The 16873-nt window shown below is 47.4% G+C and overlaps 1 protein-coding gene across 5 annotated transcripts in view; it reads left to right on the top strand.

The window, feature by feature from the left end:
• Positions 1-16873, top strand: part of ANO3 (anoctamin 3) — a 1051220-nt gene that overhangs the window by 705185 nt on the left and 329162 nt on the right. For all 5 annotated transcript variants that reach the window (XM_063944334.1, XM_063944333.1, XM_063944335.1 and 2 more), the window contains one exon: positions 2414-2545. In XM_063944334.1, coding sequence (XP_063800404.1) covers positions 2414-2545 — 132 coding nt within the window. The remainder of the gene's footprint in view (positions 1-2413; positions 2546-16873) is intronic.

Below are 16873 nucleotides of genomic sequence, written 5' to 3'. Positions count from 1 at the left end.
TGCCATGCGGGGTGGACTAGCCCTGTGCTGGGAGTCCCCCCGCATGTCTGAGTTTACGATCGTAGCTGTGCTAAATTTAGCACAGCTACGATCAACTCGGAATGACCCCCGTAGTGTCTTAGGGCCCAATTCGGAGGTGCACACAGATCCAATATTAACGCAGTTGAGCGTTTTTTTTTGCTATTGCGCATGCGCGTTAAGACTGGGAAACACTTATTGCTCATGTGTGAACTGTGAGTGCAATGGAGGGCGCAGCTGTGTACGAAATCAATATTGCTTGAGACGGCACTTGCAATCTCTGGACGTTTCAGACCGGAGACTGGGAATTGGCCTAAAATCATAGCAAAAAGAGGACATTTCATGGCCATGTTATGGGAGGGTCATGTTCATATTGTGGGAGGGACATAGCCATGTTATGGGACGGTCATGTGCATATTGTGGGAGGGACGAGGGACATGGCCATGTTATGGGAGGGTCATGTGCATATTGTGGGAGGGACATGGCCATGTTATGGGAGGGTCATGTGCATATTGTGGGAGGGACATGGCCATGTTATGGGAGGGTCATGTGCATATTGTGGGAGGGACATGGCCATGTTGTGGGAGGGTCATGTGCATAGTGTGGGAGGGACATGGCCATGTTATGGGAGAGTCATGTGCATATTGTGGGAGGGACATGGCCATGTTATGGGAGGGTCATGTGCATATTGTGGGAGGGACATGGCCATGTTATGGGAGGGTCATGTGCATATTGTGGGAGGGACATGTGCGTATCATGGGAGGGTCATACGTGTGTTATGGGCAATTTATGGGAGGGTCATGTGCATGTTATGGGAGGGTCATGGGCGTGTTATGGGCGGGTCATGGGCATGGTATGTGAGGGTCACAGGTGTATATATCAGTATGCGGTTGCAATATCTTTCGCAGCACTGCTGCCTCAGTTGCCATTTTTAAAGAAAGTTACATTGGAGACTCTGCGCCAGCCAGGAGCTGCTCAAGAAATCAATGTTCATCCGATGGTGGTTCAGTCAGACCTCCAGCGCATTTGAGCAATGCTCAGATCAGAAAAGTGGCTTAGCAGGGCTTGCACATTCCGTTGCATGGCAGTGCACAAGGGAAATGCATTTACATATTTTTGCACTTGAGAAACCATGAGTACTTGCAGCCACACATGAGTTTCATGCACGGATTGCACGGGCCCTTCCTCCACTATTAATAATACTGAAAGAGATATCATGATCTGGAGGAAACCATTGTGTTACAATTATAATTATATTTCATGTATTTTAGGAGTAGGTGACCTGGAATTTCTGGATCTGTATAGTGAATGATTAATTTTATGGTACATTTGATAAGGTTAACACAATGGTACTGGAAGGCGCTCACCACTTAGTGTATTTCTGCAATACTGTGTAATGTTTTGTCTTATAACTGTGCCTTTAAATTTACTAGAAGCCTTAATTAAAATAAATAAATAAATAAATAACATCTGGCTTGCAGTTTGCAAATACATCATTAACTTAATCATAACCACAACCCAGCTTAATTGTACCATGTAACATCATCATATATAAATCAGAACTATGTTAAATGCAAACATTAACATAAGTAGATCATCAAGTCTATTTAATTGAGATCATTTAGACTAACAAGATATGCAACAATTTTTGGCTTTACATTCATATTCCCAACTCAACTCAAATGATTTGCAAAATACTATCATGTATGCAATAAGCATTGTGTTTCAATGTTTCTGGTTGAATAGTTACAATTGCAGTTTTCAGCTAATTTGCTGATCAAAAGACTAATTGCTCTGCAGAATTCTGCAACACTGTTAAAATAACAAACAAACAGAAATATATCCATACAGGAGCAGCCTTAAATGCTCTGTTGCAGTGAATTACTGTGGCATGGGGCTCAAAAGCCCAGGCTACTATCTATTGAAGCCCATGTGATAATTTACTGTACCCGTTGAATGAAATATTCAATAGACAAATAGATCAGTGAGAACAAATATTAATGAACTTGTCTTTTTCTCTCGGAAGGTAGCAGAAAAGTTAACAATAATTTGCAAATCATTTAAGTATCTACTAGGGAATATTATTTAACTAATATTGTGGAGCTCCATTTTATTCTGTTTGCAATCTATGATTTTATGTAACATTTAATAGGATTTTTAGCTATGCCTGAATAAGAATGATGGAAGTTTGGATCTACCGCCTCCTACTGTCAATGGTGTAAATGCCTCTTGTAGTGTCTTTTGATTTTAGAAAGAAGAAAGATAATGCACCAGTACTGTATCTAATCCGCTACAGTAGCATGCAACGGCTATATAGGAGCATGATACTTTGAGAAATTCTGGGTAAGGTCAAGCCTGATGAAGTGAATAGCTATAAAGCATTTCTTTCTCTTAGTTTGCAGAGGAATATGAGACAGCTTAAAAGCTGGCTGCCTAGGAACCCGATGAAGCTGGACAAAGAGGCCCTTCCAGATCTCGAAGATACAGATTGTTATACAGCTCCATTCAGCCGGGCTCGCATGCACCAGTAAGTGAATATCAGCAAACTCCCTATGTGTTAAACCATTCATCAAATAAACTGCTCATTCATGTTGGATTGTATCAAACTAAAGCACTTCGGTATGTCATGGTGATAGTGTTTATTACAGGGACCACTGATGCAGCAAAGTGATCCAAAAGTTTCCTTAAAACTTACTTACAGGGAAAATGGTACTATTTGTAACCAGTCATGTGATAAGATGATCTGGGAAATATACTTGTTCAGATGAAGCAGAGATTCATCCTAGTTTTTTAAACTACTATGACTTGCACACAGAAATGACACACTATCGCTCTGACAGTGGGTGGATTAAGAGACTGACCTGTTTTATACTGTATTCCAATGGGGAACGTTATGTGAAAATGGATATTATATATATATATATATATATATATATATATATATATATATATAAAAAATTAAATATAGGTATTATTTATTTATTTATTTATTTATTAACAGTTTCTTATATAGCGCAGCATATTCCGTTGCGCTTTACAATTAGAACAACAGTAATAGAACAAAACTGGGTAAAAACAGACAGACATAGAGGTAGGAAGGCCCTGCTCGCAAGCTTGATATATATATATATATTAGAAACAATGGGCCTAATTCAGACCTGATCGCTAGGCTGCGTTTTCGTACAGCGGGCAATCAGGTCTAAACTGCGCATGCATTTGTACCGCAGTGCGCAGGCGAGTCGCACGGGTACAAAGCGGAGCACCACTCAGCAATGGGTTTGTGCGAAGAATCCATTCGCACGGGCGTTTGCAAGGACATTGACAGGAAGAAGCCGTTTGTGGGTGTCAACTGACCGTTTTCAGGGAGTGGTTGGAAAAAAGCAGGTGTGTCCATGCGTTTGCAGGGAGGGTTCCTGACATCAGTTCCGGCCCCGGACAGGCTGAAGTGTTCGCAGCGGCTGAGTAAGTCCTGAGCTGTGCAGAGACTGCACAACATCTGTTTGTACAGCTCTGCTACACATGCGTTTGCACACTTGCACAGCGAAAATACACTCCCCTATGGGCGGCGACTATGCGAACGCAGGACTGCAAAAAAACCCTAGCGAGCGAACAGGTCTGAATTAGGCCCTATATCCTTATCTTGCACGAAAACAGGAGCAGCACTATAGGAGAGATCTCTGTTGATAAATCTCAAATACACATAGAATAAAACACAATTCCCAAGTGTGTTATATTAGTTGAATGTTTTTTCATAGATTCTTCCAAGATGAACCCAATAGGTATAGACTGCAAATTGGAGAATTCTTATACTGTAGATAATGTTTCTTGGGGTCCTGAAACAGATATCCCCTTTACCAGAGAATCACCCAAACAAAAGGCCCAAGGCCAACTAGTACCAGTTGTTGGTTTATTAACACAAGTTTTAAACATACACATTAAAAAGTTGTACAGATATAAAATTTGTGTATCAGTGAGAAATGTCCAGAATATGATGGCAAGTTAGATCCTCCATCACCTTAACAAGGTGTGAGTTCAAAAGGGAGAATCTTCACAGACTGGATTGATAACATGTGGCTGACATACCGGTATATTAACCACATACCCTTGTGAGACAGGTGCAAAAACAAAGCGTTAAAATTGATCTAATTATTAAGGAATACTACACACGACTATATCAGGGACATGCAGTCAGGGGAGGCAGAGCCTCCCCTGTCACTAATGATTAAAATAATACAAAGAAGATACATAAGACACATATCCTGTGTCATATGTACCCTCTTTGTTTTATTATAATCATTGTAGTCCATTGTAATACATTTGGGACAGTGGCGTAACAAGAAATTTTTCTCCCCCAAGCCAAAAAATTCTTCTGCGCCCCCCCCCCCCCCCCCCATAATTGGCAGTAGCAAAGGGACAAATATGTGCGCGCCGCCAAAAAAGGGTGTGTGGCTTAGTTGAAATGGGCGTGGCTTCGCATAAAGGGGCGTGGCATTGCAGGAAAAGACTACCTTATACCCCAGTTTTGCAACCTGCACGCCCAGACGTTAGCCACCACAGGAAAGAAAAATAATCCTGATTCATGCCCCTTACATTATTTGTCATTTTTCCTCCTTATAGTAATGCCCAGTATACATTATTCCACATACTGCAATGGCCCTTAGACATTATGCCACACACAATAATGCACATGACACAATATGCACACACTGTAATGCCCCCGACACATTATGCCACACACCGTAATGCCTGTGACACATTATGACAGGAATCGCAATGCCCGTTATACATTATGCTACACACTGCAATGCCCCTGATACATTATAGCACATACAATGTCTGTGACACATTATGACACACACCGCAATGACCCTGAGACATTATACCACAATGATCGTGATATAGTATACAACACACCGTAATGCCTGACACATTATGACACACACCACAATGTCCGTGATACATTATGCCACACACCGTAATGCCCATTACACATTAAGTTCTACAGTTAGGCTTCTAATTACTTTTAAATTACCTGCTCGTTGCCAGGGGTTTCATGCTCTTGGTTCCATGCACGGTGCCAGGGATTTTCATGCTCAGGGTGTCATGCTCGTTGCCAGGGGTTTCATGCACTGGGTGTCATGCTCGTTGCTAGGGTGTAGTGCTTGTTGGTAGGGCCGTGCTCCCAGTGCCACATATGCCCACAGTGCCAGATATTCCCCCACAGTGCCAGGTACATGCCCCCAGTGCCAAATATACCCCCCCCCAGTGCCACATATGCCCCCAGTGCCAGATATTCCCCCACAGTGCCAGGTATATGCCCCCAGTGCCAGATATTCCCCCACAGTGCCACATATGCCCCCTCAGTGCCTGCTCCCCCCAGTGCCAGATATTCCCCCACAGTGCCAGGTATTTGCCCCCAGTGCCAGATATTCCCCCACAGTGCCACATATGCCCCCTCAGTGCCTGCTCCCCCCAGTGCCAGATATTCCCCCACAGTGCCAGGTATATGCCCCCAGTGCCAGATATTCCCCCCCATTGTCACATAAGCCCCCTCAGTGCCTGCTCCCCCCAGTGCCAGATATTGCCCCACAGTTCCAGGTATATGCCCCCAGTGCCAGATATTCCTCCACACAGTGCCAGGTATATGCCCCCAGTGCCAGATATTCCCCCACAGTGCCGCCAGGTACATGCCCTCAGTGGCAGATATTCCCCCACAGTGCCGCCAGGTACATGCCCTCAGTGGCAGTTATTCCCCCACAGTGCCTGCTCCCCTATCCCCCCCCCCCCCTCCCCCCCCCCCCCGTCGCTCCTTTGTGTTGGAGGGACACGGAGGGCACAGCGCGCGCCTCACCCCTGTCCTTCCTGGCTCTCCTGCGGGTCTAATAAAGGAAGTGCCAGTTCGTGAGCCAATCAGAGCTCACGAATGGCACTTCCTTTATTACACCGGCTGGAGAGCCAGGAGGGACACTGGAGAGGCACGCGCGGTGCCCTCCGTGTCCCTCCAACACAGCAGCGGAGGGAAGGAGACCGCAGATTGACATGCGGACGAGCGTCCGCATGTCAATCTGTTCTAAGTCAGTGGCGCCCCCGCAGCCCCTCGCCCCCAAGCCACCGCGAGGACTGCGGGGGCAGTAGTTATGCCACTGGTTTGGAAGGCACTGACAGCTAGTGCCTCCCGTAATCAGTGGGAACGGGACAAAGCGGGGGGCGGGGCCATGCGCTGGGCTGTAAAAGCCCATCACAAAAAGAGTGGAAAGCGGCACTTATACAAGTGCCTCGCTAGCAGGGAAAGCACGCCCCTGCTAGCGAGGCACCTGTGATTGGACAGCGGATCCAGTGCTGGATCCGCTGGTCCAATCACATAGACGCGGCTGGGAGAAGCGGCGGCGGGACACGTCAGGCACTGCTCCAGTGCAGCGTGCCGGGATGCCCAGGAGACAGAGTGCATGCGGCGCTGACTTCATTATGAGCGGCTCTCCCCTCCCTGCCTCCTTACTCACAGCACTGTCCTTGCTGTTGCTGCCGCTGCCAGTCCGGCGCCTGTCACACACAGGCAGAGCCGGAAGACACAGTGCAGCAGCAGCGGTACATGGAGGAGGGGGGGAGAGCGGAAGACAGCATCGCGAGAGCCAAGTGCAGAGAAGCTGGGAGTGCTTTATGCAGCTGGGGTGCGCTAACCCCCTTCCTCCACTGCTCTCTCCCAGGGAGCAGCACTGACACCTCTGCGGAAAGCACATATGCCGAGGACCCAGGTGAGGGGGGGTGAGTGAATGAAAGTAACGTGGGAAGGGGGGCAGCTCACACCCACAGATCACCAGAGACTCCCACGGGTGACAGGGCTGCAGGGAGCAGCAGTGGTGCGTTAAGGGGGGAGGGGGGGGGGAGCACTATACACTAGAGCCTGCTGCTTGATGGTGAGGGGTTATTTTTATAAAAAAAGGCGTGGTCACATATCCGTGACTAAGCCACGCCCCCAATTATGCCACGTTTCCTGATCTGACTGCTGCTTTGCCTACTTTGCTGACACTGGCTCCTGCAGTGTGAGCTGGAGTCTCCAGCTTGGAGGTAGCTACTGTGGTAATGTGTGTGTGCCTCGGTATGAATGTGTGCCTCAGTGTGTCTGTGTGTCTCAGTAAAAGTGTGAGTGCCTCAGTGTAAGTGACAGTGTGTGTGTCTCAGTATGAGTGTGTGTGCCTCAGTGTAAGTGTCAGTGTGCGTGTCTCAGTATGAGTGTGTGCGCGTCAGTGTGAGTGTCAGTGTGCGTGTCTCAGTATGAGTGTGTGCGCCTCAGTGTGAGTGTCAGTGTGCGTGTCTCAGTATGAGTGTGTGTGCCTCAGTGTGAGTGTCAGTGTGCGTGTCTCAGTATGAGTGTCTGTGCCTCAGTGTGAGTGACAATGTGTGTCTCAGTATGACTGTGTGCGCCTCAGTGTGAGTGTCAGTGTGCGTGTCTCAGTATGAGTGTGTGTCTCAGTATGAGTGTGTGTGCCTCAGTGTGTGACAGTGTGCGTGTCTCAGTATGAGTGTGTGTGCCACAGTGTGAGTGTCAGTGTGCGTGTCTCAGTATGAGTGTGTGCACCTCAGTGTGAGTGTCAGTGTGCGTGTCTCAGTATGAGTGTGTGTGCCTCAGTGTAAGTGACAGTGTGCGTGTCTCAGTATGAGTGTGTGCGCCTCAGTGTGAGTGTCAGTTTGCGTGTCTCAGTATGAGTGTGTGTCTCAGTATGAGTGTGTGCCTCAGTACAGTGTGAGTGCTTGTCAGTGTGACATTGTGGACAGAAAAACACAAATTGAATATCCACAACAGGAACCCCACCCTGAGCATCTGATAATGTCTCAAACAGATGCAAATGGATGGGAAATATCATGAAGTACTGATACAAAGCCAACTACCTAATTTATAAGCCCTAGAGAGCAAATGTATAATACGGGTTGGCGGTGCTCCCCAGAACCAAATAAACAGAGAAAATACACTTAGAAGAAAGAAGGCTCTTTTTTGGGGGGCACGCTTGAAAATGTCCGCAGGGTTGTAAATGCACACTTAGAAAAAATTAAAACATAACTTTTATTATTCCATCTTAAAAGAGTACAGTTCCCCAAAATACTTACACATACCAAACATTTAATTCATTCAAACGTAAAAGTGACCTTTAATGTATAAACAATTTGTTGATCACATAATCACTACTCTAGTCATAAATGACAATACCAATTAATGTTATACACCAAAAAGATCTGAAATGTTTACAAATGACTGAAACTGCACATGTAATATAGGAGCAATTCCAACGGCGGACCTCATTCATTATCCGCATAACACTCGGTCAAAAGCATAAATACAAAAAACAAGTTAATTGGCATTAATGATCCTTAATCATATTGCTCCCTAACCGCCAATTATTGTGATATTTGAAAAAGATCACATAAATATAAAATAATGTAAAGTTAGAGTAACCCAATATGGAAAAGACACAATTGTCACCTCAATTAGTAAAGTATCGAGGTCCTTAAGAATAACAGTATAGGCTTGTATTAGAGAGAACAGTATTCACCTCAATTGATCAAGCATGAGGGTCCCAGGAGCAACAATATACTGTAAGCTTGTGATAAAGATAACAGAAACACTGATGTGTTCTAATTGCTAAAACGTTTGTTGCTTTAGAACAAGTTCAAAAGCGGCAACTGAATATTTTGTTGCTATAAAACAAGTTTATATTCACCAACTAATGTAAGTGGTAGCAACACTGTTATTTTATGATTGCCACATTGTTAGAATTTTTTGTTAAAGAAAGCGATTGATACAATTTGATTCAACAGATTGTGCAGTAACGTAGTTATTTGCACAGGTATTTCCAGTTAAAACAGGAATACATAATTGTGTACCTGCACTGTATAATTTACTGTAAATAAAAAAAATAAGACAGAAAGAACACTTCTGCTGTTGGTGTTAGATGCTGATCGTAACCCTGATGCCAAAGGACAGTGCAGGGAGACTACAACAAATTCGCCAATGAGAGAGTGCTGAAAAATAGGAAAAAATACAGAGCCAATATTTGAGGTAAATTACCGAGAGTGTAGTACAGTATACTGTATAGTGATAGAGGGTCCCTTCTGCTGTCTGCGTTAGGGGGAACGGGTCACCCTGATACTAAAAAGCATTGCTGTGTGCCCTCCACGATCGCTGATAAGAGCGGGACCAGAAAAAAATGTGTGCATTTACATCCCTGCGGACATTTTCAAGCGTGCCCCCCAAAAAGAGCCTTCTTATTTCTAAGTGTATTTTCAGTGTGACATTGTGTAAGCTCGCCCGTGCTGTTACACTGACCCCGGGCTGTGCTGTTTATGTTGAATTTTATATTGTGCTATACCTAGTGTCACCCTCTCCGTGTAACCCACTGCTGTCATCCTCTCCACAGCGTCACCCTCTCCCTGGCACCCACTTCTGTCATCCTCTCCCTGGTGTCACCCAATGCTGTCAGTGTCACCTTCACTCTGTCACTCACTGCTGTTGTCCTCTCCCTGGCGTCACCCTCTCCCTGTCTCCCAATACTGTCAGTGTCACCTTCTCTCTGTCACCCACTGCTGTCACCCTCTCCCTGGCATCACCCTCCCCCCTTAATATTTATTTTCTATTTTACAAAATGTACAATATATTAGCCGCCTGCTCATCACAAGTTTGGCAGTGGCTGCATCGGACTGAGATGCAAATTAGCGGCTGGGGGGCCAGGACCGTTGATGGTGGCGATTTTGTAGTAGATTGGCATTGGCAGCAGCCATTAGCAGCAGCAGCAGTGGGTATTGGCTTGTGGGGCGGTAGCAGACATCAGCTCAGCGGTGGTAGGGGTCATCGGTGGGCCTCAGCGTACATTGTGGCTGCAGTGCCTCACCAGCCACTGACCTCACCGCACGCCACTGGACTATATAATTACCCAGACATTGAATCTGCTGCTTCTGATGCACGCATACCCACCCCAGACTCAGGGCCGGCAAGAGAAATCTTGGGGCCCGGTACACCAATTTCTCCGGGGCCCCCCACCCTGCCTTGACCCCCCCCCTTATAAAGTACAAAGTCGCTGTAAAAAAATTATATATATATATATATATACACACACACACACACACACACACACACACACACACACACACACACACATATATACTGTATATATATATATATATATATATTTCTCTGACGTCCTAGTGGATGCTGGGGACTCCGTCAGGACCATGGGGATTAGCGGCTCCGCAGGAGACAGGGCACAAAACTAAAGCTTTAGGATCAGGTGGTGTGCACTGGCTCCTCCCCCTATGACCCTCCTCCAAGCCTCAGTTAGGTTTTTGTGCCCGTCCGAGCAGGGTGCAATCTAGGTGGCTCTCCTAAAGAGCTGCTTAGAAAAAGTTTTTAGGTTTTTTATTTTCAGTGAGTCCTGCTGGCAACAGGCTCACTGCATCGAGGGACTTAGGGGAGAGAAGTGAACTCACCTGCGTGCAGGATGGATTGGCTTCTTAGGCTACTGGACACCATTAGCTCCAGAGGGAGTCGGAACACAGGTCTCACCCTGGGGTTCGTCCCGGAGCCGCGCCGCCGACCCCCCTTGCAGATGCCGAAGATGGAAGAGGTCCAGAAGCAGGCGGCAGAAGACTTTTCAGTCTTCCTGAGGTAGCGCACAGCACTGCAGCTGTGCGCCATTGTTGTCAGCACACTTCACACAGCGGTCACGGAGGGTGCAGGGCGCTGGGGGGGCGCCCTGGGCAGCAATGTATAATACCTTTTTATGGCTAAAAATACATCACATATAGCCCTTGAGGCTATATGGATGTATTTAACCCCTGCCAGATCTCACAAACTCCGGAGAAGAGCCCGCCGAAATAGGGGGCAGGGCTTATTCTCCTCAGCACACAGCGCCATTTTCCTGCTCAGCTCCGCTGTGAGGAAGGCTCCCAGGACTCTCCCCTGCACTGCACTACAGAAACAGGGTAAAACAGAGAGGGGGGGGCACTTTTTTTGGCGATATTACTATATTTAAGCTGCTATAAGGATACAACACTTATATAGGGTTGTTCCCATATATATTATAGCGCTTGGGTGTGTGCTGGCAAACTCTCCCTCTGTCTCCCCAAAGGGCTAGTGGGGTCCTGTCTTCAATAGAGCATTCCCTGTGTGTCTGCTGTGTGTCGGTACGTGTGTGTCGACATGTATGAGGACGATGTTGGTGTGGAGGCAGAGCAATTGCCGGTAATGGGGATGTCACCCCCTAGGGAGTCGACACCGGAATGGATGGCTTTGTTTATGGAATTACGTGATAATGTCAGCACATTACAAAAATCAGTTGACGACATGAGACCGCCGTCAAACCAGTTAGTACCTGCCCAGGCGTCTCAGACACCGTCAGGGGCTGTAAAACGCCCTTTACCTCAGTCGGTCGATACAGACCCAGACACGGACACTGAATCTAGTGTCGACGGTGAAGAAACAAACGTATTTTCCAGTAGGGCCACACGTTATATGATCACGGCAATGAAGGAGGCTTTGCATATCTCTGATACTACAAGTACCACAAAAAGGGGTATTATGTGGGGGGTGAAAAAACTACCTGTAGTTTTTCCTGAATCAGAGGAATTGAATGATGTATGTGATGAAGCGTGGGTTAACCCAGATAGAAAAGGGCTAATTTCAAAAAAGTTATTGGCATTATACCCTTTCCCGCCAGAGGTTAGGGCGCGCTGGGAAACACCCCCTAAGGTGGATAAGGCGCTCACACGCTTATCAAAACAAGTGGCGTTACCGTCTCCTGATACGGCCGCCCTCAAGGATCCAGCTGATAGGAGGCTGGAAACTACCCTAAAAAGTATATACACACATACTGGTGTTATACTGCGACCAGCCATCGCCTCAGCCTGGATGTGCAGTGCTGGGGTGGTCTGGTCGGATTCCCTGACTGAAAATATTGATACCCTGGATAGGGACAGTATTTTACAGACTTTAGAGCAATTAAAGGATGCTTTTCTTTATATGCGAGATGCTCAGAGGGATATTTGCACTCTGGCATCGAGAGTAAGTGCGATGTCCATATCTGCCAGAAGAAGTTTATGGACACGACAGTGGTCAGGTGATGCGGATTCCAAACGGCATATGGAAGTATTGCCGTATAAAGGGGAGGAATTATTTGGCGTCGGTCTATCGGATCTGGTGGCCACGGCAACGGCCGGGAAATCCACCTTTTTACCTCAGACCCCCTCCCAACAGAAAAAGACACCGTCTTTTCAGCCGCAGTCCTTTCGGTCCTATAAGAACAAGCGGGCAAAAGGACAGTCATATCTGCCCCGAGGCAGAGGAAAGGGTAAGAGAGGGCAGCAAGCAGCTCCTTCCCAGGAACAGAAGCCCTCCGCGGGTTCTGCAAAGCCCTCAGCATGACGCTGGGGCTTTACAAGCGGACTCAGGAACGGTGGGGGGTCGACTCAAGAATTTCAGCGCGCAGTGGGCTTGCTCACAGGTGGACCCCTGGATCCTGCAGGTAGTATCTCAGGGTTACAGGTTGGAATTCGAGAAGTCTCCCCCTCGCCGGTTCCTAAAGTCTGCTTTGCCAACGTCTCCCTCAGACAGGGCGACGGTATTGGAAGCCATTCACAAGCTGTTTTCTCAGCAGGTGATAGTCAAGGTACCCCTCCTACAACAGGGAAAGGGGTATTACTCCACGCTATTTGTGGTACCGAAGCCGGACGGCTCGGTAAGACCTATTCTAAATCTGAAATCTTTGAACCTGTACATACAAAAATTCAGTTTCAAGATGGAATCACTCAGAGCAGTGATAGCGAATCTGGAAGAAGGGGACTTTATGGTGTCCCTGGACATAAAAGATGCTTACCTGCATGTCCCAATTTGCCCTTCACATCAAGGGTACCTCAGGTTCGTGGTGCAAAACTGTCATTATCAGTTTCAGACGCTGCCGTTTGGATTGTCCACGGCACCTCGGGTCTTTACCAAGGTAATGGCCGAAATGATGATTCTTCTGCGAAGAAGAGGCGTATTAATTATCCCTTACTTGGACGATCTCCTGATAAGGGCAAGGTCCAGAGAACAGCTGGAGGACGGAGTAGCACTAACCCAAGTAGTGCTGCAACAACACGGGTGGATTCTGAATTTTCCAAAATCTCAGTTGACCCCGACAACACGTCTGCTGTTCCTGGGAATGATTCTGGACACGGTTCAGAAAAAGGTGTTTCTTCCGGAGGAGAAAGCCAAGGAGTTATCCGAACTTGTCAGGAACCTCCTAAAACCAGGAAAAGTGTCTGTGCATCAATGCACAAGAGTCCTGGGAAAGATGGTGGCTTCTTACGAAGCAATCCCATTCGGCAGATTCCACGCACGAACTTTTCAGTGGGATCTGCTGGACAAATGGTCCGGATCGCATCTGCAGATGCATCAGCGGATAACCTTATCGCCACGGACAAGGGTGTCTCTTCTGTGGTGGTTGCAGAGTGCTCATCTGTTAGAAGGCCGCAGATTCGGCATACAGGACTGGGTCCTGGTGACCACGGATGCCAGTCTGAGAGGCTGGGGAGTGGTCACACAGGGAAGAAACTTCCAGGGAGTATGGTCAAGCCTGGAGATGTCTCTTCACATAAATATACTGGAGCTAAGAGCGATTTACAATGCTCTAAGTCTGGCAAAACCCCTGCTTCAGGGTCAGCCGGTGTTGATCCTGTCGGACAACATCACGGCAGTCGCCCACGTAAACAGACAGGGCGGCACAAGAAGCAGGAGAGCAATGACAGAAGCTGCAAGGATTCTTCGCTGGGCGGAAGATCATGTGATAGCACTGTCAGCAGTGTTCATTCCGGGAGTGGACAACTGGGAAGCAGACTTCCTCAGCAGACACGATCTACACCCGGGAGAGTGGGGACTTCATCCAGAAGTCTTCCACATGATTGTGAACCGTTGGGAAAAACCAAAGGTGGATATGATGGCGTCTCGCCTCAACAAAAAACTGGACAGGTATTGCGCCAGGTCAGGAGACCCTCAGGCAATAGCTGTGGACGCTCTGGTAACACCGTGGGTGTTCCAGTCAGTGTATGTGTTTCCTCCTCTGCCTCTCATACCCAAAGTACTGAGAATTATACGGCAAAGGGGAGTAAGAACGATACTCGTGGCTCCGGATTGGCCAAGAAGAACTTGGTACCCGGAACTTCAGGAGATGCTCACGGAAAATCCGTGGCCTCTACCTCTAAGGCGGGACCTGATTCAGCAGGGACCGTGTCTATTCCAAGACTTACCGCTGCTGCGTTTGACGGCGTGGCGCTTGAACGCCGAATTCTAAAGGAAAAAGGCATTCCGGAAGAGGTCATTCCTACACTGGTTAAAGTCAGGAAGGAGGTGACTGCACAACATTATCACCGCATTTGGAGAAAATATGTTGCGTGGTGTGAGGCCAGGAAGGTCCCCACGGAGGAATTTCAACTGGGTCGATTCCTGCATTTCCTACAAACAGGATTGTCTATGGGCCTCAAATTGGGGTCCATTAAGGTTCAAATTTCGGCCCTGTCGATTTTCTTCCAGAAAGAATTGGCTTCAGTTCCTGAAGTCCAGACTTTTGTTAAAGGAGTACTACATATACAGCCCCCGGTGGTGCCCCCTGTGGCTCCGTGGGACCTTAATGTAGTTTTGGATTTTCTCAAATCCCATTGGTTTGAGCCACTCAAATCGGTGGATTTGAAATATCTTACGTGGAAAGTAACCATGCTACTGGCCCTGGCTTCAGCCAGGAGAGTATCAGAATTGGCGGCTTTATCGTATAAAAGCCCATATCTGATTTTCCATTCGGACAGGGCAGAACTGCGGACGCGTCCTCATTTTCTGCCTAAGGTGGTGTCAGCGTTTCATCTGAACCAGCCTATTGTGGTGCCTGCGGCTACTAGCGATTTGGGGATTCCAAGTTGCTGGACGTTGTCCGGGCATTGAGAATATATATTTCAAGGACGGCTGGAGTCAGAAAATCTGACTCGCTGTTTATACTATATGCACCCAACAAGCTGGGTGCTCCTGCTTCTAAGCAGACGATTGCTCGTTGGATTTGTAGCACAATTCAACTTGCACATTCTGTGGCAGGCCTGCCACAGCCTAAATCTGTCAAGGCCCATTCCACAAGGAAGGTGGGCTCATCCTGGGCGGCTGCCCGAGGGGTCTCGGCATTGCAACTCTGCCGAGCAGCTATGTGGTCGGGGGAGAACACGTTTGTAAAATTCTACAAATTTGATACCCTGGCTAAAGAGGACCTGGAGTTCTCTCATTCGGTGCTGCAGAGTCATCCGCACTCTCCCGCCCGTTTGGGAGCTTTGGTATAATCCCCATGGTCCTGACGGAGTCCCCAGCATCCACTAGGACGTCAGAGAAAATAAGATTTTACTTACCGATAAATCTATTTCTCGTAGTCCGTAGTGGATGCTGGGCGCCCATCCCAAGTGCGGATTGTCTGCAATACTTGTACATAGTTATTGTTACAAAAAAATCAGGTTGTTATTGTTGTGAGCCGTCTGTTCAGAGGCTCCTACGTTTGTCATACTGTTAACTGGGTTCAGATCACAAGTTGTACGGTGTGATTGGTGTGGCTGGTATGAGTCTTACCCGGGATTCAAAATCCTTCCTTATTGTGTACGCTCGTCCGGGCACAGTATCCTAACTGAGGCTTGGAGGAGGGTCACAGGGGGAGAAGCCAGTGCACACCACCTGATCCTAAAGCTTTATTTTTGTGCCCTGTCTCCTGCGGAGCCGCTAATCTCCATGGTCCTGACGGAGTCCCCAGCATCCACTACGGACTACGAGAAATAGATTTATCGGTATGTAAAATCTTATTATATATATATATAAAATATACAGTATATATTATAATTTATACATATATATATACACACACACATATATATATATATATATATATATATATGGTCCTTGTATGGGCGGCATACAAGGACCATATACACAGATGCATATCTGAGGGGAGGGCACCGGAGCAAGGTGAACGGAAGCCCGGAGTGCCAGGGACATTTTTTGCATATATATATATATATATATCCAAACTGTTTGTCCCGGCACTCCCTGCTCTTGCAGGTAAATGGCTGCGGTGCCCTCCCAGGTGAGATGAATACTATCTCCCAATATGCAGTGTAGGTAACAATGAGCGGCACTCAGCAGACTTGAAGTAACGAAAATGCAGTTAGTTTAATCCGACATGTTTCGGGGACAACCCCGTCCTCAGGGCCTAACCAGTGGTTAGGCCCTGAGGACGGGGTTGTCCCCGAAACATGTCGGATTAAACTAACTGCATTTTCGTTACTTCAAGTCTGCTGAGTGCCGCTCATTGTTACCTACACTATATATATATATATATACATACACACACATAGAACTCACCATACACACATTTATATAGAATAATATGGCAGTATCTTGACATACAGTATACAGTATGACAGGCTGTGAGGGTGCCATCCAGGCACATAGGGAGCAGGGTTGGACAGAGGTAGTGCTGCGGGCAGCTGCTATAAGGAGCCCTGACTCAAACAGTCAGTGTAGCCTGTGTTTGCTGCTCTGCTGCCTGGCTCTTCAGCGGCAGCGGCAGCAGATCGTCAGACAGGGACGGGGTGGCAGAGAGGCATGCCGCAAGCATAATGAAGGCAACAAAGCGAAGACCAACCAGACCAAGCAAGTGATGGGGCCCCCCTGAAGCTTGGGGCCCGGGAGGGTTGTCCCCTTTGACCCCCCCTGTCGCCGGGCCTGCCCAGACTATCTAGCTTCATGCTCCTTGCCAAAACTTGACTGCCCCACCTCTGAGGCATTATGCCGGCCTATTTCAAAGGAGGAGGT

Source organism: Pseudophryne corroboree, chromosome 11 (genome assembly GCF_028390025.1).
Source record: "Pseudophryne corroboree isolate aPseCor3 chromosome 11, aPseCor3.hap2, whole genome shotgun sequence".
NCBI lineage: Eukaryota > Metazoa > Chordata > Amphibia > Anura > Myobatrachidae > Pseudophryne > Pseudophryne corroboree.
This window is presented reverse-complemented; position numbering and strand designations above follow the sequence as displayed.